We start from the raw sequence: 20,556 nt of genomic DNA on the forward strand, positions 1-20,556 counted from the left end.
CCTCTATCTGATCTCACTCTAGTCTCATGCCCATGGACGGTTGGCTGAACATCTGATGCATATCGCACACAAAATGACACTTTGGGAGTTTCAAAGTCATCATCGGACTGGTTGAATTACACAGGATTTCTGGGAGACGTATGTGTCATGTTCTTTAACTTTCCACCTGGAAGCAAAGATGCTGCGACGCCAAACCCCCTCATGGAAGAAGAAAGTTTCGTGTTTACAACTGCGATGATAAGCACTTATCAGGATCAACTAAACACTGGGTTTTCAAAAGTATGTGAAGTATTTAAAGTTCACAGCATAGAATCCTTAAAATATTTTGAAATGTTTTAAAAAGAGATTTACACACTGGCCTGTTATTGTGGGGACATTTCCATGTCCCTAAACATGACGCGGCACAAAACGAAACGTGACTGGTTCCTTTACCTGTCAGTCATATGGCCTCTTGGGCGATCCCTGGCCATTCAAAGTGGCCAAAGTTTCCAGACCTTCTGCTGTCAGTTTGAAGGTCTGGCTATGTGAGACTAATCTTAGCCAAGTGCTAAATAAGTGAGAACCTCATAGTAATGCTAGAAACAACTAATGTCCGTAGAATGAAGAAGATGATAATATACTACTAATACTACTACTAGTACTACTACTACTACTACTACTAATAATAATAAGTTACAGCAATGGTGTAATATCACATTATACTGGATAAGTCTTGTCGGTTACGAAATCCGTGAGTAAAAACACAGATTTAAAAACAAGTGAGAAACAGACAAACGTTGTGTTAGTGCATGTGGAATGATGAATAACATTCAGATGACTTCAAACTTGCAGTGCCTTTTGGCATCTTTAGGGTCCATTGATAAAATGATATTCTACATCATTCTACACTTAAATCCAGAAGTGAAGTGTGTTAATGCCACAAGGCTGGTGTGTGTGTGTGGGTTTGTGTGTACATATACACACACACACATACATACATACATATAGGCCTATTACAAATTGTAATATTCCAAGAGGCATAGCAAGAAGACGCCAAACTAAGTGATCATTACGTGGAATGCACACTGAAAGGAACAGAGGAGTTCTGAGGTGAAATGACACATTGCAGTCACCTGCTATTGTCATGGTCATGACATGGAGAACAACGGCTGAGGGCCAAAAATACATCCATCAGAGAGAAAAGGTCAGAAAGACAGAATTAAGTTGAAAACAGAGGAACTTACATTAAGTAAGAAGTGATATAGTAACTCTGTATTTTCAAGACCAACATCCTATAGGTTTCTGGTTGTTAAAGATTTGTGCAGAATACATATGCATATTTTGTTTAACACCTTTAATACCAAGGCAATACCAATAAGAGCAGTAATGTATAAAAAGTAAACTGAGTCCTTGTTGATATCATATTGACTGTTTCAGTTGAGAGTTTCAGTATTTGTATGTGTGATTAAGAGTGTGTGTGATAGAGAGCATGCAGTTGTTTACCCGGAATGAGCTGGGCTTGAGGAAAGTGCTATGTTGTCCAAGTTTTCCATTTCCCAACTATAGTCCTTTTCATTTTCTCGTGCAAGGGAAGACATCTGGAGTAGATAAAAGCATCTTTGTTAAAACAGGGACTTTAACTACTCATACAAACATGCAATGCAGAGTTCAAGAAGCAAGAATCTGTAAACCTTTGATTTTACTAATTTGTTTATTATCATATCATTTCGTAAAGGCCTTCACAGGGGATACATTTGATTATATCAAAAATGAAAGCCTCCATATAAGACATCAAAATACTTTTATTTAAAATAAAATAAAATAAAATAAAACATGCCAAAAATCCCCAATTTTACCTGGTTACTGTATATCATATCCTCCATCATCCCATAATGTTTCGCAGGGTAGTAACTTTGATGAGTGGGTGTGTAGGACCTGTCCAAACTAAAAGAAAACATACAGTATACACAACATCAATCGATATGATGTCACGGCAGTATCATCACTGATCCATCCATCTATCTAGTAGCAACTAGCTCTCGAAATACACTAAAACAAAAATAGTGGATCATCTTTAAGACAGAAGAAGAGACTGCAGTGTTCCTCACATACCTTTGTAAGCGACTACGTCAGCATTAGCAGAAAGAAGAGCAAGTGGGTTACAACTGAATTTATGCATCAAAATTTAAAACAATGATTGTTTAGTTTGAGATACTAAGGAACTGTAAATGATCTGAAAAATGCAAAGTTGCTTAGTGTAAGTGTACACAAAAGAAAGTCAGAATTCAATATGAAAAATAAAATGACAATTTACCATTTTTGTATTTGAAAAATTGCAATAATATGAGAAAACAGCAGGTTTCAGAAAACAGTTATAACCCATTTATCAACTTATATTTTATCAAGTATCAAAACTACCTGTCCGATCGGCCTCCTTCTAAACTAAAGCGCAAGTAGTTCATGCCATCTAGGTACTGTCCAGGTAGAGAGTCATCTCCTAACTCTCTCAAATCCTCTGCTCTCAAATATTCCCCACCATCACCAGTCATAGTGTCATCACCTGGTGGCAGACAGACAATGTTATTACTCTAATTCCATATATGTATCTACAAACACTTTAAAACATTAAAACATTAGAGACCTTGAGAAAAAAAACCTGAGAAGCATCATATACACACATAAATGCACACAATCTTTACTTTACGGATTCTTTATTCTGTCCATTTACATTTGGTAAAGACTGCATACATCAGCAAAGCCTCTATGATTTGGTATGATGGCAGTCTACACTGAAGCAGTTCTAGGGCATTAAAGTCAAGGGTTAATCTAAATGAAGCAGTTCTGCCACAGTATGGCCAGCAGGGGCAGTGTCTCTAGCCTGTGCTGAAAGCCAATGAGCTGACAGTAAAGGCAAGACATACTGTAGACCGACATTGGAGTTTGGCTTTCAGTTGCATATTGGCTGCCTAGAGTGTGGAACAATGGGAAAAACAACACATAGTATGTAATATAATTAATAAATAATTAACAAAAACAAAAAAGAAGATACTATAGGTGATCCACCTCACACTTTCAGTTTCACCCTTAAAAGTTAAAATATCTGTGCTTTTAGTCACTTTTTAGTCTCTTAGCTTTGACGTCATCTGCTGTACAGTATATGCTAGTGTATTACTTAAGGTTTATTAATGACTAATATTTGCAACGGTGTATACATTTTGTATACAGATTTTTTTTTTTGTACATTCCAAAAGGATCTCTAGAATTACAATCTCTCTCATAACAGTGAAAAAAAAATAAAAAATTAAGAAATTTTAATACGATATAATAAACTTAACAAAACAACGTAAACATATTAAAACAAATACATAAATTATTATTATTATAGTTATTAATAGTCTGAGCCAAATCAAGTGACAGTAAGTCAGTAAGACAGTAACTAAAATAAGCCTGGTTTATTTGGTAAACTTTTTTTATGAAACACCCCGCAGGATGTGACAAACTAAAAGCTGATATTTACACATATAATGCCAAAAAGCCACAGCCATGCCTTTTGCACTTTTGTGTCTGCATGTGCACATTTTACAGTTTTTACATTTTATACAGCTTCCAACTGGAGATTATTTTACCTTTTTAACTGTCACACATTTCAGACATTATTTTCAACTTATAAAAATACACCAGTTTAGTATTCTGCTAAAACTCATTGGCTACACTACTATTCCCAGAAATATCAGCAAAAATAAAACCATACATAGCATTAAGTTACATCATTAACCACTGCAAAGGTTAGACAGTCATTTAGTAATTTACACTTAAAATTAACCAATTTCATTATGTCACACACACCTCTTAACTATTATTCATATGATTAAAACCTGCGAGATCATTTATAAAGGTTGTTATTACACCACACCAAATCCATGCTCTGTCACTCTATACCTTCAAAATCAATAGAGTCATCAGACATAGCCCCATCATCTACCTGCCTTGCAACTGCAGAAAATTCCATATTAATACACATTAGAAACCCAATCACACCAAAATATATACAACTAAAACTTGTCAGCAGATTACAAGAGAAAACTTTAGACTTGCCATGATCCTGGATTGAGTGATTGATTTTTTTAAATTAATTTTTAAATAAGATTGATTTTATCACTGTCGCAATTGACTGACTGATTGATTGATTAAATTCACCAGTTTAATAAAATAATAAATAAAATAATAAAGCAATAAAATAATTGTTTGTCACACTCACCCTCTTCGTCAGACACATCAAGGACTTCTGTCATGGTCTCTGGCACATTTAGCTTGTGTTTCTCTGTCACCGTCTATTTAGAAACAAATGTGTGTTTTTTTTAATCCTGATAAAATCCACAATGAATATATTTTATGAACTTCTTATAAATGCATATTCTTGAGTCAGCTTACTGTTGTTGTAGTGATAATTTCCTCTGTGACTACTCTTAATGTGTCAACCACAGAAATGTAACCAAGGCGACGTGCGATGGCAAGAGCAGTGTTTCCATTCTACAGAGTAAAGAACATAATATCTTTGCTAATGCTTTTTTGTTTTTTTTCTTTCAAAAGTTTTTCATCTTTTCAGGGGAACATGTATTAAAGTCAATAGGGTCAATTCTGATTTTAATGAAAAACATGCTTAATCGGAATACTTGTAAGTACGTTTGCCTGATTCTGTGTTTTTATTTACTCACCACAGTGACGGCATTGGGTTTGGCTCCATGCTGGAGTAAGACGTTAATAATATGTGTGTTGCCTTGTTGTGCAGCCTGGTGTAGAGGTGTGTAACCATTCTGACAAGAATGCAAATGTTATATTTCAAGATATGCCCATAACACATTGCAATCTTTTGTCTAATTAATATATTACACTCATTTTGCATGTGGCATTTTTCATTTTAATATAAAATGGTCTTTGTATTAAGATTAAAAAACAAACAAACAAACAAACAAAAATAACAGAATATGAAATACCTTTGTTTTAGCATTGACACTTGCCCCACTCTTCAACAAAAAATTAACCATCTTAGCATTTCCATAGTGACAGGCAACGATAAGAGGTGTATATCCCAACTGAAATAGATATCATATTGTCAGCATTAGTGAAATTTATTGAGGAAAATTGTCCTATTTTGGGATATAATAATAATAATAATACTTTTCTTACTTTGGTTTGTTGGTCAACGTTGGCACCATGCTTAATTAAGATCTCACCAACACCTACTTTGTCTTCCTGGGCAGCAAGATGAAGGGATGTAAGCCCACTCTGAGAAAACATAAAAAATGAACCAATCAAACCAGAGACCTTTACACAACAGCGCTGAGGATCATCATCACAAAAAAATCTAAATTTAAGAACTTAATAATAGTCTGGGCCTTGGCTATTCTCGAACAGTAAACAAGAAAAGTCATGCACAACCCACATCCATTGATCAAGAGGTCAGATTAAATAGAGAACTGGCTTTTAAAATCACAGCTGAATAAAACCATTTAAATACACACAATTATTGTATTGCTTTGTTCCATTGTTATTTCTTTTCCCGGGAGAGCTTCAAGAGCTCATGCTCCAGCAATTCGGGTGCTGTCTTTTGCAAATAAAATACGATAAAAATACAACCCCAATTCCAGAAAAGTTGGGACGTTTTAAGAAATGCCATAAAATCAAAAACATGCTATATGTTTCTTCTCTTTGACCTTTATTTCATTGACTAAAGCACAATAAAAAAATTTCCAATGTTTTCAGTGGCCAACTTTTATTTTGTAAATATAACCAAATGTTGATTTTCATGGCTGCAACAGTCTAAAAAAGTTAATAAGTGAGGATATCATGTTGGGTATAAAAGGAGCATTTCAGTCTTTGCAAGCAAAGCTGGATCATGTCTCATTACTTTGTGCCAAATTTCATGACAAAAATTTCAAACACAAAGAATTTAGGTCTTTCACCAACTACCACACATAATATTATGAAAAGATTCAGGGAATCCTGAAGGCAAGGCAAGACACCTCAGGTGAATGTACATGACCTTTGAGCCTTCAGATGGCCTTGCATAAGTCATGCTGCTGTGCTAAATATAGCCACATGGGCTCAGGAGTACTTCAGAAAACTGCTGTCACTTAACACATTCTGCAGCTGCATCAATAAATACAACTTGAACTTCTGTTACTCTAGCACAATCTAAACATCAATTCTATGCAGTGATGTCATGGGTTTCTCTGCGCCAGAGCTCATCTCAGACAGTCAAAAAGATAATGGAAATGTGTGCTGTGAGTTCACGTTTCAGCTTGTTTCTAGGAAAAATGGACATTGAGTTCTTAGTACCAAAGACCAAAGGGACCATCCAGACTTTCATCAGCGACAGATGCAAACGCAAACAACTGTCATGGTATGAGGGTCAGCAGAGCAAACAACATCAGTGAAAACAGGCAGAGACAATGGTACCGTAGCTTTAGCAACATAAGCCTCACAGAGTGCCAAGAAGTGCTTTCAGAAAAGCACTTTGTAAAACACATGATATATACTTTGTCTGGAACTGACGTTCGTGCACAAACCGTCGGTATTGATCTCTAAACATGTTTCATCGATAATGAAATTGAATCACAATGTCCTTAGTGGCTCAGATGGAGGAAGCTTATGGAAACTCCTGTGTTCGTTGGTGCATCAGAAAACACAACTCTTGAAATGCTTCTTTGGTGCTGATATTGTATATCTCCAGTAATGTTGTGTCTCCCTCACGGCTCGTCAAAATGGGTGGGACTTTTTCCCTACGATGACATGTATGTAGGGAGAATCTAAAATTGCTTGTTCTGAGAGACTGTTTATAATTAATTGGGATTATAAAAAATGAGTTGGTGGATTTTTACCATTACAGGCTTTTTTTTTCACACACTGCAGCCAAACAACTGTATTCAAACACCTTATAGAAGTGATTGTTGCATAATAGGTCCCATGTAAATTATTCCACTGGATTCAGTGGTTATTCTATTTTGTATCTTTGTATTATTTCAAATATCATTGAATTTATTGTGACAGTGTTTCGAAAGAATGGAAACACAAAAGATATTTCATTTCATTATTTGTCAAAGTAATGGAAAGCATATTCAATGATCATTCAATGTTTTTAAAATACTTTATAAAATACTCTTTTTTTTTAATGATTGCATTTATTTGATATTTTGACTGATTTGGAGGTTTTTCATTGTTATTCACCTTAGTGGGTGCATTGACATTAGCTCCTCTTTGCAGAAGTAGAGCTGCCATCTCACTGTGTCCCTCCTGAGAAGCCAGATGGAGCGGCATCACACCCTGTTTAGTCTGGATGTTGGTCTCGGCTCCATACTGCAGGAGTGTAGTAGCTATTTCCATTTGATTCTTTTTTGCTGCTATATGAAGGGGAGTGTATCCATTCTACATAAATAAAGAAAAGATACAAATCACAGATAATCTGATGAAGCTACAGAGAATTAGCTAAAGTAAAAAAGAAACGTGAAATAAAATTCACATATTCACTGTCATACATACTTAAAGATGACATCTCACCTTGGCTGTGGCATGGGGAGATGCCCCTTTGTCCAAAAGCAGGAGCGCCACCTTCTGGTTATCATAGTGAGCAGCGACATGTAGAGGAGTAAGACCATTCTGCTGGGATGATGGTCAGTGCAACATGATTAAGGGAGAACTGTTAGCATTGCAAAAGCATTAAATCAAACTTGATGACACATGGAACATTTGATGAAAAAGCAATGTTAACAGGGATTGTTATAGCATGTTAAATTTGAAGGTTATCATCTATATTAGAGTGCAAGCTCGAGAGCCAACAAAATCTGGTTCCTTATTAAAGAAAAAAGGAAGAAAACAATGTTGTTTCCTTTTCTTAACATAATGTTATCAGTAAGTGAAACAATGCTTACCAGTACTCTTGCAGTCAACATAGCCTCAATGTATTTCTTTTAAACAACATCCCAAAAATTCTATGAATTAGGCTACAACCAACCAGTTCTGTAAATATTTGCACTTGGCAAATGCACTTAATCATTTTGTCTTGCTCTACAATTTACAACAGTGTTTCAAAAACAGATCAGTTCAGTTTACTTGTGCCTACCTTCCCAGCACAGTCAGGGGGTGCCCGCCGCTGCAGAAGTAGTTTTGCCACGTCCAGGCTACCATATTTTGATGCCACATGTAAAGGCGTGAACCCTTTCTGTAAATATTTAAATGCAGAATACAGATAAACCAATTAATCCTTGTCAAACAAACATACTAACCTAACTGCCCTGCTGAAAAAAACCCCAGTAGAAACCATCAGAGAATTTGTAATGGTTTTACCAGTTATAAAGGAAACTACAATAGTCTCTACTGGTAATGTCACCTTTTATTGGTGGCTTGTTAAAACTACAAAATCCTAATGGAATATGTCCCAAAATGCACTACAGGAATCCATGTTTTAATGGTTTTAGTAGTTAATAGTTGATGCTTAGTAATGTTTGTAATGGTATTTGTAGTAGAAAACATTAGGAATTTTGTAATGGTTTGTATTGTTTTGCTTTTTTTTAGCAGGGTGGATGTAGATTACATTATACAGAATAAAAATATGCAATTAGTATAAACGTTACGAACAGAAAATAATTAAAATCTAATAATCAAAAAATGAAGTACTGTTACATTATTACAATTCATTTTCCTGTCAGCTAAAATACTGTTGGGTGGAAAACTGCCCTAGGCCCTGTGATGAGATGGGCATACTAAATATATTTTGAGATAGATGAGAGTATAGAGGCTGGGCACACAGCTTTAATTTTGCCCTGGGCCTAGTGAACTGAAGCTAGATGATTCAAATGTTCTGTAGTTTTTTGTACTGTCAGCAGGGGGAGACAGTGAGTCCTTATACAGAGGAATCTGAATATCCACCTTATTTTTCCCCTATGAGTGGGTGCAGCCATTTGTAATTTTTTTGTGTCTGACTTCCGGTCTCATCCACTTTCAGCTATTTTTAGCTGCACAAAAAGCTTGTTTTGCTGCTTGATATTGCAAACTGGTTTGTCTTACCATATCATTTTAATATATTATCTTAATTATGAACACACTGGTTTGTAGTGCAAACTGTGTTACCGTTTACTGCACTTCAATATTCTTCTCGTTATTTCCTATGAACCGGACGTCTAACACATTACCAGAAAACAGCTTACTTCCGTATTGTAAAATAAGGTGAATACTACTGTCTAGTTAATGTGGACTAATACCACATTAACTCAGTTTAATGGCAGTAATGATAACCACTATATTTCAATAACTATATCTATAGTTACTGTTAATAATAGTTATAATAATTAATAATACTTGAAACTATGGTTATGCGTGGCAAACTTAATATAGTTGCACACCTGTATTAAGAGCAACTGTAATAGTGCTTAATAATCACTGATTATTCTGCAATAATTTCCCAGTATTACCATTATACCACTGATTCATAACTTTACTTACTAGAACACATTATAATGAAATGACAAGCATACTTTGGATGCTGATTCACAAGACGTTTTGACAGTTGTGGTCATAAGTTCACATACACCTCTAGCAGAATCTAAAAAAATGTTAATTATCTTAATAATAATGGGATATAAGGTAGCATTTTTTTTAATAATGCCATGAATTAACTAGCTCACATAGCAGATGTTTACATAGAATCCACAAGAAAATAACTTCCGGCATCACCTATATATTTGACACCTTTGATTTTTCACCTAAGATTTTAAGATCAAGAATAAGACAAGTGACTCAGCTATTACAAACGGTGCAATTATTCTTTTATGCTTAAACAGACACATCACTACAAGGATGTAAACTGCAAGGTTAACGTAAACTTATGACCACACTGATACTGGTCTATACTGTTTATTTCTGGCTATCACTGACCTTGGTAGGTAAAGAGTGGGAAGCACCAGCCTCCAACAACACTGAAGCAACATCCAGATGTCCCTCGCGTGCAGCGATATGAAGGGGGGTGTAACCATTATTGGTTGCTGCATCTGGATGAGCCATGTGTTGTAGCAGGAGCTGGACAATCTCTGTTTTACCCAGACGAGATGCAATGTGAAGCGGAGTCTGGTCCTCCTGATGAGTGAGAAGAATGACATTAGATAACATTTCTTTACACAAGCACAGGTACACTACCAGTCAAATTTTTTTAAACGGTAAGATTTTAATTTTTTTCTCCTCTTTTTTCTCCTCAGAATCCTCTTCTGCTCACCAAGCCTGCATTTATTTGATCCAAAATAGAGCAAAAGCAGTAATAATGGTAAATATTTTTACTATTTAAATCATCCTTCAGAAATCATTCTGATATTGCTGATTTGCTGTTCAAGAAACATTTATTATGATTATTATCATGATTATTATTACTATCAATACATAAAAAAGCTGAGTACATTTTCTCAGGATCCTTTGATGAACAGAAAGATCCAAAGACCAGTATTTATCTGAAATATTATACACTATACCATTCAAAAGCTTGGAGTCAGAATAATGTTTTATTTTTTGTTTATTTATTTGATTTATTTATTTATTTGGGAATGAAATTAATACTTTTATTTAGCAAGAATGCTTTAAATTAATCAAAAGTGATACAGACATTTAAAATGTCACAAAAGATTTTCATTTCAGATAAATGCTGTTCTTCTGAACCTTCAATTCATCAAAGAAACCTGAAAAAAATATACTCAGTTGTTTTCAACATAATAAAAATGATAAATGTTTTTTTTTTTTTTTTTAAACCAGCGAATCAGAATATTAGGATGATTTCTGAAGGATCATGTGACTGGAGTAATGCTAAAATTCAGCTTTGAAATCACAGGAATAAATCACAGGAATAAATTTAAAAATATATTCAAATATTTTAAATAGTTAAAATCTTTCAAAATTTGATTGTTTTGCTGTACTTTGGATCAAATATATGCAGACTTTGTGTGCAGAAGAGCCTTTTTTAAAAAACATTAAAAATCCTACTGTTAAAACTTTTGACTGGTAGTATACTGTGGTAAAGTTTCAAGTTGAATTTCAGCAGTTTCACGTATGTCTCTTTTGTTGTCATTAAATTGTATTATATATGGGCTAAATATCCACATTTTATCAGCCTTTGGCCACCCTGCTCTCATAAACCCTTAAAAGCTTATAGTAGTTGCCCACTAATTTTGACAGTGTAATACAGTTGAACTATTTCCCCTCTAATGAAACAGAAGGATTGCACAATTATTAAGAGAAGAAATATTAAGAGAACACATACAGTATTGAAGAATGCCTTTGTCTTACCCTTGCTCTTGCATCCACCATGGCTCCATTCCTCAGAAGACAGCGAACAACTTCCATCTGTCCAGCACGGGCAGCCATGTGCAAAGCAGTCTCTCCACGCTGAGACAGAATAAAGAGGGTGTTTATTAAATGCTCTAGGCCAGGGATTTCTAGCCTTTTTCTTAGCTGAAGCTTCATGGTTTAAATAATTGACTTGCAACACAAAGCCCATTTCAAAAGGTAGGCATAGGCATCCTAATAATCCTGTTAAATTCCATTCAGTATACTGATTAATATTAATAAATATATATATTTATGCATAGTTTTATTGCAATGTGTGAGCCATGCTGTGTCTGTGCCTATGCAAAACATTCCACATTAGCCACTTATAAGGTTCCATGATGGAAGACAGACAGTTCACTGTTTACTCACTATGTTGCTAACATCAGGGGAAGCTCCATTCTGCAGTAGTAAAAGAACAATGTTAAGGTGACCCATGAAGGCTGCCACGTGGATTGGCGTGAGACCAGACTAGAAAGAGAGAGAGAGAGCGGGAAGGAGGGAGGGAGGGAGATGACAACAACATAAGCATAATTATCTCAGTCAAATAAATCATCAACACACATCATCTACTAAATGTTTCCACAAATATACGCAAAACATGCAGATATGAATATTACTATTATATTAATTATACAGTATATATTTGTATTGTGATTATATTGATATGCAGTATACAGTAAATCAATAAAATGAATAGACCAAAACCAGATTTATTTACAGGTGCATCTCAATAAATTAGAATGTCGTGGAAAAGTTCATTTATTTCAGTAATTCAACTCAAATTGTGAAATTCATGTATTAAATAAATTCAATGCACACAGACTGAAGTAGTTTAAGTCTTTGGTTTTTTAATTGTGATGATTTTGGCTCACATTTAACAAAAACCCACCATTCACCCAATTAACCCATTCAATCTCAACAATTAGAATACTTCATAAGACCAAAAAAAAAAAAAAAAAAAAAAAAAAAACATTTTTAGTGAATTGTTGGCCTTCTGGAAAGTATGTTCATTTACTGTACATGTAACTTAATACTTGGTAGGGGCTCCTTTAGCTTTAATTACTGCCTCAATTCGGCGTGGCATGGAAGTTCACCCAAATTCTTGAATCGATTTTGCTTGTCAAGCCTCTCAAGGCTGCGGTTCTCTCGGTTGGTTGTGAATCTTTTTCTTCCACTCACAGCCAGCTTCTTTGGCAATGAATGTTTGTGGCTTACTGTACTTGTGAAAGGTGTCAATGATTGTCTTCTGGACAACTGTCAGATCAGCAGTCTTCCCCATGATTGTGTAGCCTAGTGAACCAAACTGAGAGACCATTTTAAAGGCTCAGGAAAACTTTGCAGGTGTTTTGAGTTGATTAGCTGATTGGCATGTCACCATATTCTAATTTGTTGAGATAGTGAATTGGTGGGTTTTTGTTAAATGTGAGCCAAAGACTTTAAAGACCTAAACTACTTCAGTATGTGTGCACTGAATTTATTTAATACACAAGTTTCACAATTTGAGTTGAATTACTTAAATAAATGAACTTTTCCACGACATTCTAATTTATTGAGATGCACCTGCAGTTCTGGACCTATATTTTTCTTTGCTGATTGTGGAAAAATCTATGGAATTCTTCAGACTGTGGTAAATACATTGAACAAAGCTAAAACAAAACTTTTATTAGTAACTTTAATAAAAACTTTGCGTTTGAATTCTGTGGGAACCATCTTGGTTATGTATGCAACCGTTGTTGCCTTAGTAGGGATGAGAAGCTGCATAAGAACTTCTAAAAACCCACAACAGCAAATTTGCCTCCATGCTGGCAGAAAGAGAGAGGTGTCAGATGCTGTCACTGAAGCCTGTAACATGGGGCTCTGGATGGCCAAGCGAACATCTGAGCCTAAATGAGGTGATACGAATCACATGAGAATGTGCTGGAGGGAGAGAGCCTACAACGTCTCTAACTGTGTCATGAGGGGTGTAAAAAATGTTTTGACAAGACCCTGAACCCAGCATGAATAATCAGTGCATTGCTTGATGAAAACACAACATCACAGGCATATGAGATGAGGCACAACTCCTGGGGTTTGCCTTCCTTTTCCTCACCATTAGGTCAGGGATAATTTTCTTAAACTAAAGCCGGGAAAACTTAACAGCCAGGTCATTGGCCAATATGTGGTCACTGGTGTGCTGTCGGGTGGGGACGCACACCCCAGCATTTCTGATGGGGAAGGCAGACAATATCAACACTTTTCTGCTCCTCTTTATGACACTGGAGAAAACCACGAGAACAACCTGCAGACACTGCAAGCTCTCAAACCATTTGTAAGGGAATGAACTGCTTGAACTTAGGTGATTGCTGCTTTGCCATGTGATATTTCTTGATGACAGCCCTGACCATGTTGCAGAAAAGCACATCCGGAGATGCTTGGCAGGAGGGTTGAGCAAAAAGGTCTTCTCCTTCTCTTAAATCTCTGAGAGATTGAGCCACAGATGCCTCTTTGTCATAAACAAACCTGGCACGGAGAGACTGATTGTGCAAACCATATGATTTGTAACTTAAAGCACCAGATCAGTCGCACACCAGAGCTGTTTGACCGCCTCAGGGATCAGACCAGCCCCTTTACCCACATCTATAAGGATGTCCAGAAGGTAGGTTTTGATTTACAAGATAGGTCAAACGACAGTGAGAAATAAGCCACCGGCATCTGTTCCTCTGAAATATCCATAAAACCATGCTCCACTAAACCCACGATGGTGGTAAAGTCAGAAGCCGGATTAGTGATACGATTTGAAAACAGCTACTTCGAAGATATCAATAACTCATTACGGAAATCTAGAAAGTGGTCTATGCATTGGACGCAAATTACAACCAGGCAGTTACTGATCTCCGTTCCTTCCTTAAAAAGGAAGTGAGCTGAGAGCAAAGCACTTTAATTCAAAAGTTGTCACAGTGCACAAAATCAGAAGTGCCACTGACACTAATGCCATTTGAGTGAACCTATGAAAGAGAACTGCAGGGCTTTCTGAGAAATTCTGCACAGATTCTATGCAGGCTTAATGAAGATTGTGGCAAATCACTGAACTGAATAAATCACTGAAATTGTATAACACACACACACACACACACACACATACTCAAATGAGACAAAATACCTCTATGTTGCTATTATGTGTGCTCATACCTCAGTAATAGCTTGAATGAATGCTCCATACTTGATTAAGAGTTCCATCACTTTGACTCTGTTTTTCTTACAGGCAATATGTAGAGGAGTGAAACCGTTCTAAAAAAAGAAACAACCAGTAAGAAAACGGTGTAAGATTATAAAAAGCTTTACACAAACTGGAGGAAACAACACTCATAATAAGAAGAATGCACGTACCAATGCTCGAGCATTCGGGTTGGCTCTCTTGTCTAGTAGAAGTTTGGTAACTCTGTAGTGACCACAGTGGGCGGCAACATGGAGGGCTGTCAGGTAGTCCAGTGTGACATCATCAACAGGTGCTTTATGCTGCAGCAGGTGTTTGACACACTCCACATGGTCACCCTGCGCTGCCATGTGGAGTGGAGATAAACCGTTCTAGACAGAACAAGGGTAAATTGAAATGAAGAAAATAACTTTATCATTGACACAAAGTGGCATTTTTTTTTGCCGTGGACAAGTGATTGCTCCAAAGTCATACCTGCATGCAGTGACTATACACCATTAGATGTTGCACTGCTTACAGTGTTGACAGCTTTGGTGATTACAGTGGTAGTTTTATTACATGTCTTTGCAAATGTTGCAGTGTATACAAAGTGTCATGTTATGGGAAGGGATAGATATGTAAAGCTATAACAGGTATTACTTAGTAATTCAGGTATTATGGTGTAATTTCAAACAGTAACATACAACTTTGCATTTTTACCTTTACAGTTAATTTGCAAAATGTATATTTATTATTATACAATAGCATGTTATATGATAAAAGTCCTCATTTCGAGTCCTCATTTTGATAGCTACCTTGGTTCTGGCCAGCATAGGGGCTCCTCTCTCCAATAAGAGCTCCACTGCTGTGTCATGCCCACTTCTTGCTGCGCAGTGTAAAGGTGTGAGGCCGTCCTGCAACACAGACACTCTCATCATAAGGGTCTCATCAGTAATTTCATTACAAAGCACTTTGGAACTTGAAACACCTCTGAAATGGGATGTGTTATATACATCCTCCTTAAAACCTAAACACTCAATCATATTCTCTCTTCTGTGTCTTTTATACTCAAGTGTATTCATCATTGCTTATAGCACATAAAAAGCACTGCTGAAGTCAGTAACAACAGAGCCTGAAAGGGGTGTGTGTGTGTGTGTAGGATGATACATCAGACACTGCAGGAGGGAGACTGCAGAAAAAAGGGACAGAACACAACCAGCTGGACTCCACACTGCAGTCAAAATCTGAAGAAGAACACAGCCGGTCATGGCTTTAATCAGACCAAACACATACACACACACTCAGCTACAGTGACTCATCATTACTGGTGACTGCACATGGGAATTATGGCCTCCCCTAATATTTAGTTTTCAAATCAGGCAAAAAAAATTATCTAAATTTTAATCTATAAATGCACATTATATTTGTTTTATATTATTTATGAATAATATTTTGGCAAAAAAAAGTCTATGATGTAATAATAATTATAACGATGCATGTAACATGTGCTTTAAAGATTTCTGACTGCTTATTGGACTGAGACTTTTAATTAATAGAGGTTCCCAGTTCAAGTACAGACTGAGCCAGTAGGCCTTTCTGTGTTGATTTTGCATGTTTTCCCTGTGTTGACATAAGTTTTCTTCAGGTGCTCTGGTTTTCTGCATAATCCAAAGACATGCAAGTAGGGGTGGGCGATATGGCAAAAATTAGGTGCTATTTGACTTTTGTTTGCGAGCACTTCAGATGTACGTGCACTTGAACAGCACACATATGAAATGTTTAACCGGCAAGGCTTTAAAGCAAATAATGTACTTTTGTGATTGTGAATAAGTGCAGTGTCCTGTGGGTTACCACCGATGTGAATGTATATTGCTTTGTACGGTACATTGAGACGCCAGAACAGCAGCTGATAGAATAGCACGATACTACGATATTTCTCCAAAAGCAGATCGTGGAGACATTTTTATCGTCCACGATCAAAAATCGTCATATCGCACACGCCTATATTCAAGTCAGGGGAACTGGTGACACCAATTTGCCTCTAGATTGGATGTGTGTTTATGTGTAAACATATGTGTTTGTCTGTGTTAGCCCTGTTATAAACTGGTCATCCATTCCCTGCCTTCGACTTGAGTTTTCAATCATTGTACTTTTGCCACGCCCATTCTCTATATGATGATTGGAAACATTCTCAAATGGGAGCTCACAATAATTTGTCAGTAACTGAAATTGGGATGTACAACACTCAGTCAACACATCAGAGCTTGGCAGTTTCAGACTGTTATAGCATTTAGTTAAGTGTTAACAACTGCCATTAGCAAATGGGAGAGAGTTACTTCTTTTCAATAGGTAATTTTTACTGTTTATTAAGTAGTCTGATATGAAGTTGATTACACATTTAAGAGCAACTTTTACAAAACATAAAAATAAATTTATAAATTAGTTCTAAGCATTGCAATTTTATTATTATTATTTTTTTTTTTTTGCTAACTGACAACTTGTTCATATCAGACTCATCTTAGACGTGTATAAGGTATGTACAAAACTAAAGTCATAACTAATTGTTACTAACCCTTGTTTTGGCATCAATCTGAGCCCCTCTGTCCAACAGCAGATGAACCATATTAGTGTTTCCCCTCTTAGATGCAACATGTAGTGGCGTGATCCCATTCTGTAGAGAAAAAAGAAACAAATATAAAAAAAAGCATTCAATATGTTGTCTTTAGAAATTACTTAAAAGTTGAGAATCATCTTATTCATCATCTATAATTGATGTTTTTTTTTTTATCTAATGTAGAATCGTGAGCTTTGCCTTGTCCAACAACAACAACAACATAAAAAAACTAAAATAAAATAATTTCCATAACTATATAATTTTAGATAATTGTTAACTTTGGTCTCAACTCTCATCAGGTTCATGCAAAAATAATTTACAATGACTATTTAGCACTTCTTAAAATCTTAGTTTGTGTATTGCATCTTATTGTGCTATTCTGAAGCAGTTTTAATATTAAATACAAGTGCTTGAGCAAGTCAACCTGTAAATGCTGTAAACACTCACCCTTGCAGTGAAGTCCACAGCAGCCCCTCGATTGAGGAGCAGTGTTGCGACATTTACGTTTCCATAGTGAGCAGCAATATGCAACGGTGTGAATCCACTCTACAAAAAGAATCAAGAAAGGGGACGGGACACAAGAAAAAAAATAAAATAAAAAAACATGAGGTATAAGCCAACATTCCTACCATGCTTTAGAGTCAAGCTGTCAATAAATACAGATCTGAAAACAGCTAACCTCGCCTATACAACCATGTTAACTTGCAATTAAAAAGCTGGTTTCAGATCTGCAATTAGTGCCATCTTCAACTTAAACTGCAACCCTGACTTTATTTTGTTTTAATATACTATATTAGCATGCAGAAATCACATGTAGTGTCACATAAACATAAAATGGACAGTTATGGAAACGGATTGAGCTCATTGTTGCCTCAAGGGCAGCTTTGGTCCCATGTGAAGAAGTCTGAAAAGAAACCTTAAACTTGAATTTTGACAACTAACACATACATAAACATACACATATAAACTTTAAGAGAGGTTGACTCCTAGACACAGGCATGCAAACAAAAAATGTGCTAAAATCTACAAATAAATAAACTTAAAATAAGACATTGTTAACAGAACATGACAAAATTTCAGATGACATACAGTTTTAGTATAATGGAAACAAGAGGAACATAATCAATGAATAACACCAAAGAAAACAAAGGTATCAAAAAAACAAAAGTGCAGTATGCAGATAATATCAGTAATAAAATCATGTCTGGACTATAAGAAGGTAAAGATTGTAGAGGAGTTTGAATATGTGAAATTCTTGCCTTACCTTCCCATTCTGAAAGTCACGGTCCGATTTAATGTGAAAACATCATTTACAAAAGTGTGAAGAATATATTGACTGTGTGAAACACGTTCAAAGCTGGTGCAAAATCAAAAATGCGATGCAGCATGCGGTGCAGCGGATAATTACATTAAAACCTAATTACATTAAAACCTAATAAAAACTTTGCAAACAGCAAATCGCCCGCAAAGATGAAAGAAATCTGATTTCGAAGTACAGAATTATAAACACTAACTACAAAACCTTGATTTTGAACATACTTTTGTAACACGTATAATATTGCATTGTGCTGTTAGCATTCATACATCCAGCTGTATATCACATAATCATTCCATCAATAATATCAATAAAATGCATAATCATATCAAAACATCATAGCAACAACAGTTTAAGAATTTATATGTCACCTGCAAACATTAAAACATTATTTTTGGTGGATGTATGGATGTTGAAAAAGAATGATTAATCCCTCTTAGCACAAGCTATATATATTATATTACTAAAGAGCTTAATGCAATCACACTAATGCGTGCTGGGAGACAAGCAATTGTTGTTGAAAGGCAAATTCATGCCACTGGGGTCTATTTGACCTTTAGGTAAAAGTAATGAAATAAATGGCCATTTCATTAAAGCCATGTGACTGGCTTCCCTAGACTTGGATATATTTCAATAAAGGCAGCAAGCAAAGCCAATATAGGACAGTGTTGTGCACTTGTCTTGAATATTTGTATTAAATATATTAGAGACCAATGAATTTTAAAAGACTGCTAATTCTCTTTTTTTTTTGCATAAAGCATTTACAGTACTAAGCTACTAAGCGTGAAATTTCCTCTCAGCTAAGCATGCAGTACTTTTGCATTAACACTTGTTATGTTAAAGTGCCCTTGCAACTTAAAACTGACTGTAGGTAAAGGCTGAAATATTAATTCAGATTATAGATGTTAGGAGGACAGACACTGTCTGGATTATTGACTTTTCAGCCCGTCTCCGATTATAGTAGCTCAAATTAAACATCAGCAGCAATCACGACACCGGATATAACTTAAAAACATTCTCATTCCATTTTACAAATAAAATTTCTGATGTGACATATACAAAGGGGCTTGGATGATGCTGTGAATGAGACTAACCAGCCATGCAAAGTTCAAAAGAACTAAAAATGCTGAGTTAACGAACAAAAAAGCTCAATTCTACATGCCAAAAAGTGGATCAGAAATGAATGCAATAAATCAATAGTTTTTATTTGCCAATAATGAGGAACTAGATAAATATCTCTACCTCAGTTGTCCTATTGACCATCATCTGTTGCAGCAAAAACAGGGAAGGAAATAGGCTTGTTATATTCCACTCAAACACATTTAGGGTTGATAGGGCTGCATGCAAATTCTGCCAGAGAAGCAAGAGGTCTTCATTTTTCTCTGAGAGACCATATCTATTATCCAGGCTGCCAACAGAAACCCATTCTCAAAGGTATACTAACTCCCATGAGATGACAAACGGTATTAGTTTACATGACCACTTAGAGCACATTATTTCAGTAATACCTCCTATTACCACTTTCAGCTGCAAAATAATTAACGCTTGTAAAACATACTCTTGTGAATACAGTAGTTTTATGGTGGTCTTGGCTCAAGAACTTACTTTTGTGTGATAGCTATTCATAGCTATCAAAAGACAGGACTACTACCAAAACATATTATATGTTTTATATACGTATACATATATACGTATAGTAATCTATAGGTGAAATATTGTAAATTAGACTATATTAAAACTTGATAACAGTGATACATTAATATTAACATTTCATATGCTATTTAAGCCAACAAATGTCTAAAACATTTTTAAATGATTCACTTCACCATTGGTTTGAAACTAAAACTAAAATTAAACTGGCACATTTCTCATCATCAAAAACATTCTGAATGCTGCATGTTCTTCTTTGAACTAAAATTAAAACACCACTTATAGAACAACCCACTGGCCATTTTTTAAGAAAAATAAATACCTCTATTAGCATTTCCCAAAAAAAAAAACAACATTCAGTCTCAAACCCAAACACTCCGCACACAACAGACAAGCATGCACACTTTCACGCAAATGTAGGCTGCGCGTCTGTGCACATTCATTTTGCAAGTGCATGCTGCT

General features: G+C 35.7%; 1 protein-coding gene across 40 annotated transcripts in view; it reads right to left on the reverse strand.

Moving 5' to 3' along the window:
- ank2b (ankyrin 2b, neuronal) overlaps positions 1 to 20,556 on the reverse strand; it is a 155,770-nt gene that overhangs the window by 40,385 nt on the left and 94,829 nt on the right. For 23 of the 40 annotated variants that reach the window (XM_051115055.1, XM_051115052.1, XM_051115058.1 and 20 more), the window contains 23 exons: positions 19,687 to 19,710; positions 17,577 to 17,675; positions 17,088 to 17,186; positions 15,331 to 15,429; positions 14,710 to 14,907; positions 14,512 to 14,610; positions 11,713 to 11,811; positions 11,302 to 11,400; positions 9,910 to 10,107; positions 8,099 to 8,197; positions 7,537 to 7,638; positions 7,207 to 7,404; positions 5,167 to 5,265; positions 4,974 to 5,072; positions 4,695 to 4,793; positions 4,411 to 4,509; positions 4,238 to 4,310; positions 3,919 to 3,972; positions 2,398 to 2,539; positions 2,092 to 2,103; positions 1,836 to 1,923; positions 1,483 to 1,577; positions 1,113 to 1,148 (listed from right to left, as the gene is read on the reverse strand). In XM_051115055.1, coding sequence (XP_050971012.1) covers positions 1,113 to 1,148; positions 1,483 to 1,577; positions 1,836 to 1,923; positions 2,092 to 2,103; positions 2,398 to 2,539; positions 3,919 to 3,972; positions 4,238 to 4,310; positions 4,411 to 4,509; positions 4,695 to 4,793; positions 4,974 to 5,072; positions 5,167 to 5,265; positions 7,207 to 7,404; positions 7,537 to 7,638; positions 8,099 to 8,197; positions 9,910 to 10,107; positions 11,302 to 11,400; positions 11,713 to 11,811; positions 14,512 to 14,610; positions 14,710 to 14,907; positions 15,331 to 15,429; positions 17,088 to 17,186; positions 17,577 to 17,675; positions 19,687 to 19,710 — 2,309 coding nt within the window. The remainder of the gene's footprint in view (positions 1 to 1,112; positions 1,149 to 1,482; positions 1,578 to 1,835; positions 1,924 to 2,091; positions 2,104 to 2,397; positions 2,540 to 3,918; positions 3,973 to 4,237; positions 4,311 to 4,410; positions 4,510 to 4,694; positions 4,794 to 4,973; positions 5,073 to 5,166; positions 5,266 to 7,206; positions 7,405 to 7,536; positions 7,639 to 8,098; positions 8,198 to 9,909; positions 10,108 to 11,301; positions 11,401 to 11,712; positions 11,812 to 14,511; positions 14,611 to 14,709; positions 14,908 to 15,330; positions 15,430 to 17,087; positions 17,187 to 17,576; positions 17,676 to 19,686; positions 19,711 to 20,556) is intronic. The other 17 variants (XM_051115089.1, XM_051115043.1, XM_051115051.1 and 14 more) reach the window with 13 other exon arrangements.

Source organism: Labeo rohita, chromosome 7, assembly GCF_022985175.1.
Source record: "Labeo rohita strain BAU-BD-2019 chromosome 7, IGBB_LRoh.1.0, whole genome shotgun sequence".
Taxonomy (NCBI): Eukaryota; Metazoa; Chordata; class Actinopteri; order Cypriniformes; family Cyprinidae; genus Labeo; species Labeo rohita.